Source organism: Curcuma longa, chromosome 20 (genome assembly GCF_044706935.1).
Source record: "Curcuma longa cultivar G26 ecotype Majalengka, Jawa Barat chromosome 20, ITB_CL_G26_1.1, whole genome shotgun sequence".
In the NCBI taxonomy this organism is placed as follows: domain Eukaryota; kingdom Viridiplantae; phylum Streptophyta; class Magnoliopsida; order Zingiberales; family Zingiberaceae; genus Curcuma; species Curcuma longa.
This window is the reverse complement of record NC_133880.1, coordinates 6,148,291-6,163,672: the sequence shown is the minus strand read 5'-3', so window position 1 is coordinate 6,163,672 and position 15,382 is coordinate 6,148,291. Positions and strand designations below refer to the sequence as shown.

The 15,382-nt window shown below is 41.1% G+C and overlaps 2 protein-coding genes across 2 annotated transcripts; one reads left to right on the top strand and one right to left on the bottom strand.

The window, feature by feature from the left end:
* Positions 1 to 277: 277 nt before the first annotated feature.
* Positions 278 to 10,759, bottom strand: LOC141814078 (uncharacterized). Its single transcript, XM_074702077.1, has 18 exons — positions 10,484 to 10,759; positions 9,756 to 9,859; positions 9,271 to 9,357; positions 9,072 to 9,147; positions 8,893 to 8,967; positions 8,756 to 8,809; positions 8,276 to 8,335; positions 7,864 to 7,980; positions 7,167 to 7,261; positions 6,858 to 7,063; positions 4,920 to 5,017; positions 4,491 to 4,594; positions 4,248 to 4,413; positions 4,047 to 4,169; positions 2,483 to 2,565; positions 2,074 to 2,209; positions 1,390 to 1,460; positions 278 to 1,310 (listed from the first exon to the last, which is right to left on the bottom strand). Exons 1-18 carry the CDS (start codon positions 10,520 to 10,522, stop codon positions 569 to 571), a joined length of 2,436 nt encoding a protein of 811 aa, XP_074558178.1. The 5' UTR covers positions 10,523 to 10,759; the 3' UTR covers positions 278 to 568.
* Positions 10,760 to 12,102: 1,343 nt separating this feature from the next.
* On the top strand, positions 12,103 to 15,376 carry LOC141812944 (uncharacterized). Its single transcript, XM_074700888.1, has 7 exons — positions 12,103 to 13,644; positions 13,724 to 13,814; positions 13,907 to 14,064; positions 14,138 to 14,189; positions 14,272 to 14,354; positions 14,460 to 14,553; positions 14,718 to 15,376. The coding sequence occupies exons 1-7, from the start codon at positions 12,103 to 12,105 to the stop codon at positions 15,374 to 15,376; spliced, it is 2,679 nt and encodes an 892-aa protein (XP_074556989.1).
* The last annotated feature ends 6 nt before the right edge of the window (positions 15,377 to 15,382 follow it).

Below are 15,382 nucleotides of genomic sequence, written 5' to 3'. Positions count from 1 at the left end.
CTTTTAAATTTTTATCCAAGAATTATTAAATGGCTAAAATCATCATGCACAAATTAGTCTCTCAAACTATGAAATTTACATTGATAATTTTATTTTATTAGTTTAATCAATATAAAATTATCAAAACGTCACTTTGACGGCTAAAGAGCACATAAAAACATGCTGAAAGTCGTACAAATGATAGAATAGGCGACAGTTTAATGCATAACAAAAGTCTACGCTAGTCAACGGACATTTCTCTAATTAAACTTGATCAAATATGATATCATGCACAAAATGAAACTGGAATATGCCAACAGAACTAGATATTGATGGTTGTTCCAATTATACAAAAGCATACACTTAACATCGATTAACAGGACCATAATAATACAGTTATACATGGGGCAAAGACAATAATAATAATAATAATAATAATAATAATACACGGAACAACTCGCCGGTTTGGAGACAAAAAAAAATATAATATGAAACAGTAAGAGTGCACCTGCTACCAGATGCACGTCTGAATAAATGCTGCTGTACATGAAACCCCTTTTGTGAGATCAATACGGTTAGACTTAAATTGCTACTCCTGAACAATGCCTACCTCAGGTTCCATGCGCCAACGACTGTCGTTGAACTTGATAGTCGTTCCCTCTTCGTGGGGCTTGGGCAGTTCTGGAACCTGAAGAACAAAGTTCCTACTTGTTACGCCAACCTCACCATTTGTGGATCTCCCTTCCTCAAAATCCACACCGACAAACTCTGCATCCTCGAACAATGATGAGGAGGAAGTCTCTTCTGCTTTTGCTGACTCACCAGATTCTAACGTGTGCACAGTGGCTTCACCTAGTGCACCAGCTGTGGTAACAGGTGCGGTGGTTGCAGCGCCATCCACCACCGTGTTTGACTGAGCTGAAGCATTAGTGGATCCATCTACATGAATGTCTGAAGCTTCACGCCAACCCACCCATTCTGGTAGCTGTTCTTCATTGAAGAGGTCCTCATTCTCAGCAGTGTCCAACCGGAAAAGGCTCACATCGTCGGTGACATTCAGTTTTGTCACGTCTGTGGACAGATCATTAAGGGATTGATCTACACTAGAAGTGTCCTGGGACATGAAATCCGAGTCTAAATACTTGTGTCCAGGCATCCCAGCCTTCGCAAGCTCCTCAACTCCAACCACCACCTCATCATCACTGCTGTCGCCGCCACTTGATGTCTCATTTAGATTAGCATCGTCCATCTTATCGGGTGTTGTGATGCTCATAGGCTCCATGGAACTTTCATCCTCAAAAGTGAACCAGTTGGAGTTGGTGAAAAGACAACTGCAGTATACAGGATGGAGAAGTCAATTTGGAAACATACGTTAAAAAAAATTAAGGGGATGCTTAAAAAAATATCTACCTTGGGTTATCACCACCAAGCCTCAAAGAAGAAATGACGACTCCACTAGATCCTTCATCCAAGTATACATCCTGCAGTTTGACCAGATCGAAGTTACATGAATAAGACAGCAATTGTTTTCGCTGAAACTTTTGAGCTGGAGCGACCTATTTGTTGCTCGAATTACAACTATTATATTTCTGGCCACACAAAAGTACATGAACACAAGTAACACTGTAGAAACTTTGACTGTGATACTAAAGTATGTTTTATGTCTTCATTTACAAATGACTAAAGTGTAGTGTAGTTTATGTACCCTCTTAACTACATATTCTCCATGTTAATTGTCTGTTAGTAGCAATTTTATGGGTAATTTTATAAAAAACAATTACCAAGCGGATTTTGAAATATATTTACCAAATTTGAACTTTCATTAATAAGTACAAAAATAGAGATCAAGTTAAAAAGAATATATGGAACAACCCCAAACTTCAGGCGTTGCATATTATTCAGGAGAACATCACTTTGCTCACAATTTACCCAATACCCATTTATTCAAACACTACTGCAAATTTTCAAACATGCAGAGGAAGTGAGTAAAAAAAGACATATCTAGAATAAAACTAAAAGTACAGCTGCACAAATCATTGGTGAAAGTATATCTATTCTACAGTAAATGTCAAGTATATCTAATGTACAGAATACCTCATCCATGTCATCATTCTCATACACTCGATATTGAAATGGCTGGAGAGGATTATTTGATAAAGCGACATCATAATCTCTAACATGAAGTTCATCATCACTATCTCTTGCCCTTTCGTGTATAGATGTTGGCCGACTGCATAAACAAAAGAAATGTAGAAGAAAGTTAAAATGGCGGCACGCAACAGACTTTAGAAGACTTTGCAACTTTACAATTCAATTCTCTCAATTTAATAATAAAACTAATAGCAAAACAATGTAAATTTTTTCAAATCTAATTCATGTCAGTGCTATATGTGAACATGTGTAAGCTCAAAGTTCACTTGAGACAAATTATGTAAGCACACAATAATCAATTTAACACTCAGGACGCTCAATGAGAAAAGTATATCCATTTAATGATTCTCACCCACAGGCCCAGTGATATACATTCTCTACTGCATTACGTTCACGCAGCACATTTGTTTGCCAATCAACCCAGTCAACTGATTCCTACAAAAGCGATCAAACAAGGAGGAAAGGTTAGTAACAAGCATGAAGATTATACATGACAAAGGCTCTCGAATCATATAACAATATGAAATGTCCGGCAAAGAAAAGCAACAATTAATTTATGTGAAACATAAAAGTGAAAAAAGAACTCTGTCCAAATTGCTTGTCCATCTACCGGGCATTCAGATGACCCCTCATGAAGCCACTGTTCCAATCTAGCCATGAACCCCAGGATCCAGTATATCCTTGATTCTAGGCATAAAGCCACAGCACCATTAAAAGCCTCAAAACTTACATCAAACCATATGAAAACTTTTACTTCAATTAATACATTATAACTTTCTTCAACTATGCAGCTTCAGTAAATTTCATCCACTTAATTACGAGAACAATACCGATTACACTATAAACAATGATTATGATGAGTTTATACATGAGAAAAGGCCCGGGATTCTAAGTATCCATCACATCTGGTAACAACGAACTATTTGTATAAGAGGGAAATTGAACTAGAGGGAGGTTAGAAAGATAATCCTGCTATGATCAAAGATAATTGGCAATTCTGATTTGTTTATTTCTAAAGTATAGCAAAAATATGATCAGCATGATATGTTAAACATTATTCACCAGCTTGATCTGTTCTTTTAATCCAAGTGAAGGCACCGCAAATAGAGTTAAGATAAAGAAGCCTGGGGGTTTTAGTTAAACTTCCTTAGAAGTGCAATGAAATGCCAAGACCTTAAGGGGGCATTTGGTTGGGGGTTATCGTCGATAACCTTGGTTATCTGTCCAAGGTTATCAACTTTGGTTCAGGTTATCAACAATTCCCGAGTTATCATCGATGTCCGCCAAGTCACTTTCCTTATAACCTAGATATGTGATTACCTGGTAATCACATAACCAAAGTCATATATGATAACCTTGAACCAAACACACCCTAATTGTAAGGAGAGGACCTCTTGTTGCATGACTAAACCAAATGCCTCAAATTGAAATTTAATTTACCAAATAGTGTGCCTGATTAATTAGGGAGGGGAGTTGATCACATTACTCAATGGTTTGAAACAGACTTTTCGAGATGAATCTGATTAGCAATTCTTACAGCTTCCAAAACATACCAAGACATGTAGCACATCCACACATGCTAAATGCACCAAGACATGGTTAAGTTAGTGAAGTTTTTGGCTTAAATGACTAATACAAGGACATGTCAACCGAACTGCATTGAGTCAGAACTGATGTGTTAATCCTTGATCAAATAATAAAAATTGAGACCCATTTAAAAGCTATAGGCAGGCTAAGAATAAATTCAATCCATTCAAATGTATCTTCCAACAGAAAGCAAAGTGGAATCTCAGCCTGACATGCTGCATAAGTCAAAACAACTGATGCAGACAATTTTGTATCGTATCTATGAAATAAATTGATAGGCTTAGATAAAAGTTTTAACTTATACACCAGTATCTCAATAACCAACTTACCTGTAGGTAAGACCGAATATGGTCATTGCTTGTTCCAAGTTGGACGAGTCTGTTACAAATTCTTGTTATATGTCCAATGTTACCAGCCCGAATTGGTTTTCTTCCAGAGGCTGGCACAGTTGTCTACAAAGCCAAATTGAGGAAGAAACTTAATACACAGCAACATGAACAACCAAATTTCTTAACATATAAAATACTTACCACACTTGATTCAGTGGAAAGAAAAGGATTTTTATCCATCTGTAGAAATTTAGTGATGATACTACATTCACAAAAGAGATAATCAACAACCACAGTGTTCTTGCTTTCAAGGCAACAAATCACCAAATTCTCCACATGATGATGTAGTGAGTTGTTGAAGGGATACCTGTAATATTCTCATATTAGCGACATTGCACAACCAATGCATACAACAAGGCCCACAACTGCAAAAATGTAGCTTACTTAAAAAATAGATCTAGGATTATCTGGATGGCACTAGATTTAATCAATTCCTTCTCAGCAGCTTCACCACCAACTTCCAGTAATACCGCAATGAACTCCACTACCTGAGAATTCAAACCAAAAGTCTCAGATGGGAAAGAGAGATAAGAGATGCTTGTAATTACCAACATCAAAGACATGTGAAGCATCCATCAATAAGAATCATCCTGGATGAACACAAAATATGTTTTCGACTAGCACATGAGATACAATGTAGTTGATACACTAGTGTATAAACTAACAGAAAATTTTGTTTCAGTTTCACGAAAATAATTCTCAAAAAAACTCATGACCAACCATTTCCTATGATCAATTAACAATTAGAGCAAATATGCTCCAAATTTTACCCGTCATAAATCAATCAAGAAATCTGCTCCAACATGTACATACTTTAAGACGATGCTTCCCAAGTGGAGGTTGCAGTTCACCATATGTTGTTTGAAGAGTATTAATCTCGGATGATACATTTAAAAATTGAAGTAAGTCATCTGCATAAAATAAGGATGAAAATTTTCAGTACTGACAGCATAAACAAGATGATAAAAGTGAAATCAAAGATTATGGGAAGAGCATGGGTAAATCCTCAAATGTGCTAAAACCTTAGATCAAGACACTTGCAAAAGAGATTACTAAAGCCACATAAAAAAAGAAATCAAACAAAAAAATTCAAAGAAACTGGTCAAAAATGAGCATTGATTATGGTCCAGAAATTTCTCCAGTCAGTGCCACAATTCAACTTGCTTTCAGCAGCTAAATAGTCAAATACAGAATGCAGAAAGCATATACAAGAAAGAATATCTACAGCTGAATGCTCCACCAGATAATACAAAACTCTAAGTAGACAAAGAGCACTTAAGGACAAAACAAAAGAGAAAAAAACACCAGAACAAATTAGTACAGCAACAATTCCTTCACTTGTGCAGGTGGTAGCGGCATATTAAGTTGTCTCAAAATAAAGAAAATGGTGAGTATTCAAGAATTGTGATGAAAAAATTACTACTCTGTCTGATGGATTTTTAAAGAAAATTAATGCAAGATATAGTTCTTGCTATTGGGTCATATCGGGGCTGGAATCATCACATAATAGACAGTATGCAGCCACATCACCATCATAGTAATATTATTCCAATATGTATCAATAGGGTGTTCCACATATAATCCTCTTGCTTTTTTTTCATCCAAATCTACCAATCTTTAGACAGTTGGAACCAGCTACAGGAACTAGAGAAGCCTACTAGTATAGTAAAAATAAAAAAGACCTAAATTATGTGTAGCAGACCCCATTGTGGGTATATTTAATAGTCAAACTTCTTGCCAACAAAAAACTTCCACCATATCAGTAAATAGTCAGGTAGAAGCACAAACACATCCATATAGAAGAACCAATGGATCTAAAGGCATTCAATACAATATTGTATGAAACAATATGAAATAGGTCTTAACGGCTAAAATATTCAATTTTCTCCAGTGTATTTAAAAAGGATCTATTTCTATAAACTCATGCACACCAGATAACCTAGAATAAGGTTTTTCGAACATAATAAGCTATTGTATCTTATAACATGTTACAAAGTGCCAATACTATCTATACTTATGGGTATGAATGATAACATGAGGTGCATTAGAAAGCTGAATTTGTCCCAAATATTTGGAGTCATCAACATGAACTTTATCCCTCAACCGAGGTGCATGTGAAGCTATTTGTTAGTAATAATCAAGTCAATTAAATCATTTTTTAGACAATTATATCTTTTTATGGTCATATTGTTCCCCTAACACCTTCCACTGTAACCAATTCCACTCTTCGAATTGGAAAATCTATTGGTTGTCTATTTCTCTCATTTTATCCTTTACTAGCGATACACCTAATTACTCTCCAATAACAGGTTATAATGAAATAGAAATTTAATCAAATGAATGAATCAACTTGTGTAAATACATATTAAACCTCTTGATATATGATATGAAACAAATGCATGTTTCATTTAAGGCAATACATAAATATATATAAATATTCAATTTAATTCTATTAAGTAACTACAAAATATGAATAATTAATATGTGCTGGTTACCATATAGTATAATAATTCAAGTTAGATTGATGTAGCTACACATAGTCATGAACAAAACTCAACTCATTTCTTTTTTTTAAGGAAAAAAGACATCTCGTCTGAAAATTCATCTCATCAGCAAAATAAGGCAATGAAGTATCTGTACATCACAAGTCATTCCTCAATACCCCCTAGGACAAGCCTATATAATGATTCCTTAATTGTATTGTAACTGCTTTGACAAAAAAGAAATGAAATAGAGAACTTATCAACATACTCAAATGTGTCAACATGGCATGAAGGGCCGTGGGATCAACATCACTGAATGGCACATATAAATGCTGATTCCTGATGCAATTAATAGATGCTGCAGATGCAGACCTTTTAGGATCAAGCAACGCAATGCACACAGATAGAGAGTGAATAAGAGCAGATCTTGATGAAGAATTTTCCAATGCATGGCCAAATATCCTGGTGATAAAGCTGAAAACCAGCGTAGGATGGAAATAAAGAAAAGAACAAGATCAATAACGATAATACATCTAATCAACCATGTCTTTGGAAGAGGGAACGGACAGGCAATCACCTTTGGCTGGAAAGTTTGGCTGCTAAAGCTGATGGAGTATTTCGAATAATGGCCATTAAAACCTCAGCCGCATTGGCATTAACTTCAGTTGAATGCTGTTAAATTTAAAGATGCAAATCAATGAAGATTCATTGAAACATATGCCAGATATTTTTAACACAACAGACAATTGCCCAGAATGCAATAAAAGAATGTGACAATACTCAGGTATAACAATGACCTACCTTATACCATAATCAAAACAAAGAAATTGAAGGAGATGGCCAAGTTTAAAACAATGCGAGGAATCAGCATGTGTAGTTTGGCAATAGGAATAGTAGGCAAGCAGGGACTACAGGAACAAAGAGCAAAGATAGGAAGGCCAACGGGAATTTAAAATTATAATTATAACTCTCCAATTATCACAATTTCAAGACATTTCTGACTTCCCATCTAAGCCCTACAAAAAGAATATTGGTCTAGCAAAGTTGAGAAACTCATGTGGGTCAATGCAAACTTTGTTGGGTCAACCAAATCAAGTATGTCTCAATGGCTTTTGGGAATTTTTTTAGACCTGTAATAGAACAAAACCAACCAGCAGACTGGTTCCAATTCAGGTGAGACCAACCAAGTTGATCCGGCTCTGACTTCTGATAAACTATGTGAGAGTTATGTAACGATTCTTAAAACATAAAAGAATGCATATTGAGGAACTCACAGATGGACTTAATTTATCCACAATCATATCAAGAAGATTGGTATCGGACAACCACTGCATGATATTCACATAGTTCGGATTTGTATGATCATCAGCACCAACAAGACGAATCAAGATCTGATCAAAGTAAAACAAAAGGCATGAATTTGATTAGACAATAGTTACACGAAAAAGTAACAATATGGAAAGAAATAAGGCATCACCAAGATAATATAACATCAAATAACAAAGAACACATTTATTCTTTTAAATGGCATATCAATATAAAGGGAATCAAAGTGGAAGCCTTTTGTTAATTAGATATAATAATAGAACAAGCACACAGACAACCAATTCAAGAAAGACACATATAGTTGTATGTCAAAAGTCACTATAAAATGAAAAGAAAAATGGCATACAATGAAGTACAAACCTCCCTGATTGATGTTATTCCTATCAAATCGGCCAACTGGTTGAAAACGGTGCCATGGGTCTGATGCAAAGAAAGTACTCCACATTGTAAGTTTAAAGAAACAACATAAAATATCACATAGCATCTGAAAAGGGGTTGCAAAGTAACCCAGAAAACCTCTCAAAAGCAATACTTCCTAATTCAAACTTTTTAAGGATAAATATACTAAAATCAAGATTGAAACCTAAATATATATATATATATATATATTGGCTAGTAAGAACCACCTATGAAACACAAAAATACAGATAAAGTTGACCGTTGACGAAAAAAAAGAGAAAGACTTAGTATCACAACCACAAGAAGAAAAAGAAAAAAAGTTATTGTGCCAGGTGAAACTATGATTACTCAAGGCCACCCATCGACTTGAACCCTAGAATGCTAATCCTCCAATCATTTTCTTAATAAACTTTCCAGATAAAGCAGTAAAGAAAAACTTACTTGAACATATGTCATAAGTGAATTTGTTTTCCTTAACATTAGGCACACCACAACCTAGTAAAAATTAAAAGAACAATTAGAAAGCTAATCAAATTAATCCATTAGAAGCTAATATTCTAAGAAGAATGGATCATAACCTTGCTAAAATATCCAGCCAATGTTGAACTGTGTGTGCGATTTGGTTCAAGAAAGGAGAATAACATGTTCATCAACTGCATTAAGAAAAAAAAAGAAAAAGGAAATAAAGAATTTCAAGCAAATAATCAACAAATATTTGTGCAAAAGTGGGCAATTGCATCCGAGTTTAGTGCCTTACATCTTCATCCTCCACCAAGGTTTTAAGAATGACATCAATTTCACAAGTAAATATCTCACAAGCAACAAAAGGGAACCTATTTCATTCAAATAACAAAGTGAAATCCAAATAACCCATGAGCTTCAGAACAGAGAAAGGGAAAATGATTTTGTTTCCCATAAAGTAGCTGAAAAATATGAGTAATCACAAAGGAACGTACTTAAAGGTCCGTATATTGTCAGCATCACCAGGAGCATCTTCAATGATATATCGAAGTAATTGTTCTACCTGAGCTCGATCTCTAAGACTGAAAGCAAATGAATTTCACCGAGTAAACTAACATGGATGGCAAAGGAGACTAGTTCTCGTGTTAAAAGAAACATAGTAGAAGCAGATTGTGATTTCATCATATAGGTGACTCAAACTAGAAAATTGCATAGTAATATTCAAATACTGTCATAAGAGTACATGTTACACGTATTATTTTTTCCTCCAAATTTGACTTCAGAAAATAATGGTAAAAACATTTACTACAGTATATATGAAGCTAAAATGTAGCTAAAACAAAGCTAATGTCGGTCTGTGAGTCCCTCACAATTATGTAATGCAGCTAATAGAGAAAATCAAGAGTGAAAAGTGAGCAGATTCCTTTGTTACAAAGTACAATAGACCAGCTTAACAATTTCTGCTCAAAAGAAATATTACAAATTAATAAGTCGCGAGTTAAGAGCTTTGCATTCTTGAATTATCTCTTCTTCGTCCAGAAGTTCTTCTAAAGTGAAATTTTCCTTATCCAAGATTAACTCCACCTGCATAGATGGGCGTAAGATAAAAGTAAGCCTGTGAATCAACTTGAATTGGCATGATATTGAAAAAAAAAATAACATAATGATGCTAAATTTCCCAACAGGCTCAACCAGCAAACAGTCTGATAAGCCCACTGATACCGCTAGTTTATGGCTCTAGTGTTTCAAACGCAGAGCTTCATCGTTTGTTATCAACAGGAAGAAACAATCTGTTCATCTAGCAGATGAAATCCTTTCAAGTAAACACGGCAATTCATATGAACCTGAAGTTGCTACATTGATGCTCCATTCCAAGAAAAAAGATAATAACAAAAAGTAGAAAAGAGAAGATCAAACACACGTATCCATATCAGCACACAAATACTGCACCAATTCCAAAGCACTTAGAGCTTGTTACGTGGCATAATGCCTACAAAAGTACTAATTAGACCCAAAAAATCGTACGATTAGACAAGAAAGCATATAAAAGTCGAAAAACTTACGAGTTAAAAGAAGAGTCAAAACCTACAAACAAACACGCAAAAACTTAAGTAAAACACCATCAAATTAATCGGCAGCAGCTACGATAACAAAAAAGAGCAAGAAAGGAGGAGGATGAATCTAGATCAACGGCGGAGAGCTATTCACCGGGGACGAAGCGGGAAGGTTGGGGATTCGCCAGAACATCTCCGACCTAGCTTACGAAGACAGCTCAGAGGTATTAAAACAACTTCCTCAACTAGACGCGAGAGGAACCGAAACGACCCACGAGCGGAGGCGGCTGCTGGCCTACGGACGCAGCAGACGAGGAGAAGGAAGTGGAAGAGAGAGACGAGGCTAAGACGACGGTGAAGCAGACGGCGACGGCGACAGCGGCGGCGAAGAGGAAGGAAAACCCTAGATTCGAGGGCGGAGAGGCTAAGAGAGAGAAAGAGAAAGGCGGCGTCTTCGATTGGAGGTGGAAGAAATAAAGGAGATGAGAACAGTTGGAGTCGTCAAAGTCAGCACCGGAGTTCTCGAGAATCTCCGATACCCTCGCTTTGAGGAGATGGGACAGACGATTTTATTAAATCTGCGCTCGGGTATAAAAGAAGGTGAAATTATTGAGTTTGTGTAAGCTTAAGTAACTGGCTGCTGCAGGTTAAGGGTGACTTCACGGCGACGGACGACTGGAGGTAACCGGTCGTGCTTCGTCAGCCAAGTGGCAACGTGAAAAAGGAGTGGAGTCACGTGATTCTTAATCTGCCTTTATCTGAATGATTATTAGCAATGATGTTACATGATGATTGTGTTTACTTCGGGGAGGAGAGGAAATCAGGGAGAAAATGTAAAACTATGTTTACTTAGAAGGGAAGGGGAACCTCTATGAGAGAGAATATATTAAGTAAAGTTACTAAAAGGGCATTTCATTATAGAAATACCATGTTGCGCAATGAAGAATCCGTGACCCGTGCACAACATTCGCGATCCACCGTCGTTGTCGCAGTCCTCACCGCATCGTCCGACTACCACCGACCCTCGCCTCGGGCATGATTGACGCACTGCTCGTCGGCGCTTTGTCCGACATCAAATTTCGATCAGATAGTGGATGGAATCCGACGTAATTCGATCGAAAACAGGGTCGGCAGTGGCGCGGCCACTGCCGACCACGATTTGGCCAAAAATAGGCCTGATCGCGATCAACAGTGGTGCACGCCACTGTCGATCGTGATCGGCCATGTTTTCGACCAAATTCGTCAGATTCCGAACCACTATCTGGTCGAAATCCACCTTCAGACAAAGCACCGACAAGCGGCGCGTCGATCGCGGCCGAAGCAGCGATCGGTGGTAGTTAGATGGGGCAGTGGCAGCGGCAATGGGTCAAGGCGTCTCGCACGGATCGCACATGGGTGTGTCGCGCAGGATAGCATTCTCGGCATATGTTCTTATTATATATTATTATAATTATTATAAATTTATAATTATTATAATTGAATAGCAACTAAAATCTCATAATTATTATATATTTATAATAATAATAATTTTATAATTATTACAAAGGGATGGTTTTTGAATGCCCAGTCACTCGAGGGTCATCTTGGTCGTTGGCTTGTCTCCACCAGTGAGATCCGACCGTCCATAGGGCGAAGCAGGAGGGCCGAGAACTTGCCCGATGTGTTCTCTCGCCCTCCCATGGCGCCCGCCCTCCATGGACTTCCGATCCCTTGTCTTATTGCCTCCCCTATCTCTCCTCTCTCTCTCTCACTCACTCTCTCCCTTCCACTTCCATGACGATGCCCTCGCCGGTGAAGCCCGGGAACCACCGCCAAAACGAGGCGGAGGAGAAGGAAGAAGCGGCGGCTAAGCATGAAACAGAGGAGGAAGGGGAGGAAGAAGAAGACGACGAGGAAGATGAGGAATGCTTCTTCGAGTCGTTCGACCGCGTCCCCTCGAGGGTCTCCTTTTGCCTCGATCTCCCCTCAGACTCCGACGACGACGAGTTCGACGACGTCCGCATGTCCTTCTCCTCGGCCGTCTGCCCTACCGGCGACTTGCGGTGCGCCACCTTCTCGCGCGAGGAGTTCCTCGCCGAGCACCGAGACGACCACGACGTGGGAGGTGACCGGAAGAAACCCGCTGGTGGTGGCTTCGATTATGACGTGTGGATGGACGAGCAGATGCCGATCAAGGAGCGCCGCCGGCGTCTCCTCCAGGGCATCGGTTTAGCTAGCAACAAGAATCTAGCAGCAGCCACCCTGCGCCTTCGCAGCAGCATCCGGAAGCCAGCCGTCGATGCACCTACCGCGCCGCTGCCTCCCTTGCCGCAGTCTCCTCCGGCAGCCACGCCACCGGCGCCCTCCCCTGCCCCGTGTTCTGCGACAGAACAACCGGCCCTGTCCAGATGCAGGTCCGACACGGCGTTGGCGGTGGCTGTGCCACATCCTACCCTGTTTCGCACTGCGTCCGCGCCGCCGGCGCTTTGCATCCTGCGGGACACCATCGAAGGGGAGGATGGAGGAGGAGGCACCGTCACCGATGAGAACAAGAACGTGGATGATGGAAAGGAGATTGCAGATGCGAGCAAGGACGAGGCCAAGGGACGATTGAATCTTCCGGTGATGGAGGAGTTCGAGCGCTTCTTTGGCCACTCGCCGATCGTCAAGGAGCTCATGCGGCGGGTGAAGATCGGCGGCGGCGAGAAGAGTAGCAACAAGGCCGTCGCCGGAGGCAACAAGCCCCCAAAATCAGGGAAAGGAAAGAAAGGCGGAGGCTGGCTCAAGAACATCAAGTCCGTCGCCAGCACGGTCGGCCTCATCTCCGAAAAAGAGAAAGGCTGCGCTACCTCGGCGAAGTCCGCCTCCTCCGCTACCTCCGCTACCTCCGCCACCTCCACCGGCGAGAACTCCTCCTCATCGGAACTGATGAAGGTAGGAAAGTACGGCAAGTCAAACAAGGAGCTCACAGGTCTCTACATGAGCCAAGAGATCCACGCTCACCAGGGCTCGATATGGACCATTAAGTTCAGCTGGGACGGCCACTACCTCGCCAGCGCCGGCGAAGACACCGTGGTGCAGGTCTGGCAGGTCCAGGAATGCGACATCTTCTCGTCGCCTCTCCGGCGGCAAGAATCCCGCTCCCAACGCTCGTCCCCCGCCCTCGGCCGGCCGCCGTCGACGAAGAAGACGACTAAGAGGACCAAGAGCGTGAAGAGAACGCTCCCCGACTACATCGTCTTGCCAGAGGTCATCTTCTCCCTCTCCGACAAGCCGCTCTGCTCCTTCGAAGGCCACAAGGAAGACGTCCTCGATCTCTCCTGGTCCAAATCTCAGGTCCACACACACCAAACCCCAATCTTTCATTCCACTTCTTAATCCGCATCAAGATCTCAGACCACTCCTGCATTTCCAGCATCTGTTATCGTCGTCGATGGACAAAACAGTGAGATTATGGAACATCGAAACCAAAACCTGCCTCAAACTCTTCGCGCACAACGATTACGGTAAGGCGACAAAGCAAAACAGAGTCCTTGTTGATCGCCAGCTCCATTGATTTCTGATAACTCAGTTCATGGTGTGCATGCAATCTGCGCAGTGACATGCATCCAGTTCAATCCAGTTGATGACGGCTACTTCATCAGTGGCTCGCTCGATGCCAAGGTCAGGGTTTGGAGTGTACCGGAGAGGCAGGTGGTGGACTGGACTGATCTCCATGAAATGGTCACTGCTGCCTGCTACACTCCTGATGGTCAGGTACAAACAAGCAAAAAAAATTTAGTTCATTTTTTTCTTTTCATAAATTAACTTCTAGTTCATCATATTGAAGGGTGCTCTGATTGGATCACACAAAGGGAATTGCAGGATCTACAAGATCACTGGTTGAACTATTCTCCATATTTTCTTAAATTTTCATGCTGATCAAAATGATGTTGTTGACTTGTGTTCCTTGTTGTGCGGTAGATCGTAAGCTTTCTCAAGAAGGCCAGATTGAAATAAAGAACAAGAAGAAGAAGAAGCAGCCTCCAAAGATCACTGGTTTTCAAGTTAAGTGTCTTGTTCTGTTCTTTCTAATGTTGAGTTTATATATGTTCTCGTAAATGATGAGTTTTCTTCCTTCTTTTTTTTTTTTTGTTTTTGAATTTGAACAGTTTGCTCCGGACAATCCATCTGAAGTGATGATTACTTCAGCTGATTCACAGGTTAGAGTGTTTGAAGATCAGAAGAGGATTCATAAATTTAGAGGTATAAACTTTAACTTAACTAATTTTTGCAAGTCGTGGGGCAACATGTGATATTTGGAGTTATAGGGGGTAGAATGAATTGTGGACAAGTGTAGGGGCAAAATGAAAATTCTCCGACGGTTAGATTCTGTTTCGACGGTTGGAATCTTGTTTCGTGGGTTGCAGGATTCCGGAACACGAGCAGCCAGATCTCGGCGTGGTACACGGTGGACGGCCGGTACGTGGTGTGCGCGAGCGAGGACTCGCACGTGTACGTGTGGAAGCGGGAGGCGGCGGGGGCGGCGGCGGCGAAGGGCAAGAGCACGACGCGCTCCCACGAGCACTTCTTCTGCAAGGACGTGTCGGTGGCGGTGCCGTGGCCGAGCGCCGGGAGCACCTGCGCTCCCCTGTCCCAGATGCCGTCGGCCGCCGAGCAGCCGCCGCTGGCGGCCACCGACTCGCAGAGGTCGACGGAAGCGTCGCTCGACCAGGACAGTGGCCGGAGCTCCAGCTCGCTGCCGCCGCTCCCGAAGAAGAGCGGCTCGGAGCAGTCGCTGTCGAGCTTGGACGAGACCGGGCGGAGCGGCGCCGGCGGGTCGCTCTCGCCCTCGGCGGTCGACGGCGGCTCTGCTTCGGCGCAGGAGGACACTTCCGTGTCGTCGCATCCCTCGGAATCCGTCGCCGCGTCGTCGGCTCCCTCGAAGGCCAAGGGATCGGCCGGCGGTGGCGGCGCCGCCGCCGCCGCCGAGCAAACGAACGCGTGGGGGCTTGTGGTGGTGACAGCTGGGCTGGGCGGTGAAATAAGAGTATTCCAGAATTTTGGGCTGCCCGTCCGCATCAAATAAATATAA

What these genes read in the sequence shown, in the direction of transcription:
- LOC141814078 (XM_074702077.1), bottom strand. Translation starts at nt 10,522, where the DNA reads ATGTTCTGGCGAATCCCCAACCTTCCCGCTTCGTCCCCG. An exon ending in GTATATCACTGGGCCTGTGG is followed by an intron (nt 2,210 to 2,482) that starts GTGAGAATCATT and finishes TTGTTTATGCAG; the next exon opens with TCGGCCAACATCTATACACG. An exon ending in CTTGGTGGTGATAACCCAAG is followed by an intron (nt 1,311 to 1,389) that starts GTAGATATTTTT and finishes TGTATACTGCAG; the next exon opens with TTGTCTTTTCACCAACTCCA.
- LOC141812944 (XM_074700888.1), top strand. Translation starts at nt 12,103, where the DNA reads ATGACGATGCCCTCGCCGGTGAAGCCCGGGAACCACCGCCAAAACGAG. An exon ending in GCTACACTCCTGATGGTCAG is followed by an intron (nt 14,065 to 14,137) that starts GTACAAACAAGC and finishes ATCATATTGAAG; the next exon opens with GGTGCTCTGATTGGATCACA. An exon ending in GAGGATTCATAAATTTAGAG is followed by an intron (nt 14,554 to 14,717) that starts GTATAAACTTTA and finishes CGTGGGTTGCAG; the next exon opens with GATTCCGGAACACGAGCAGC.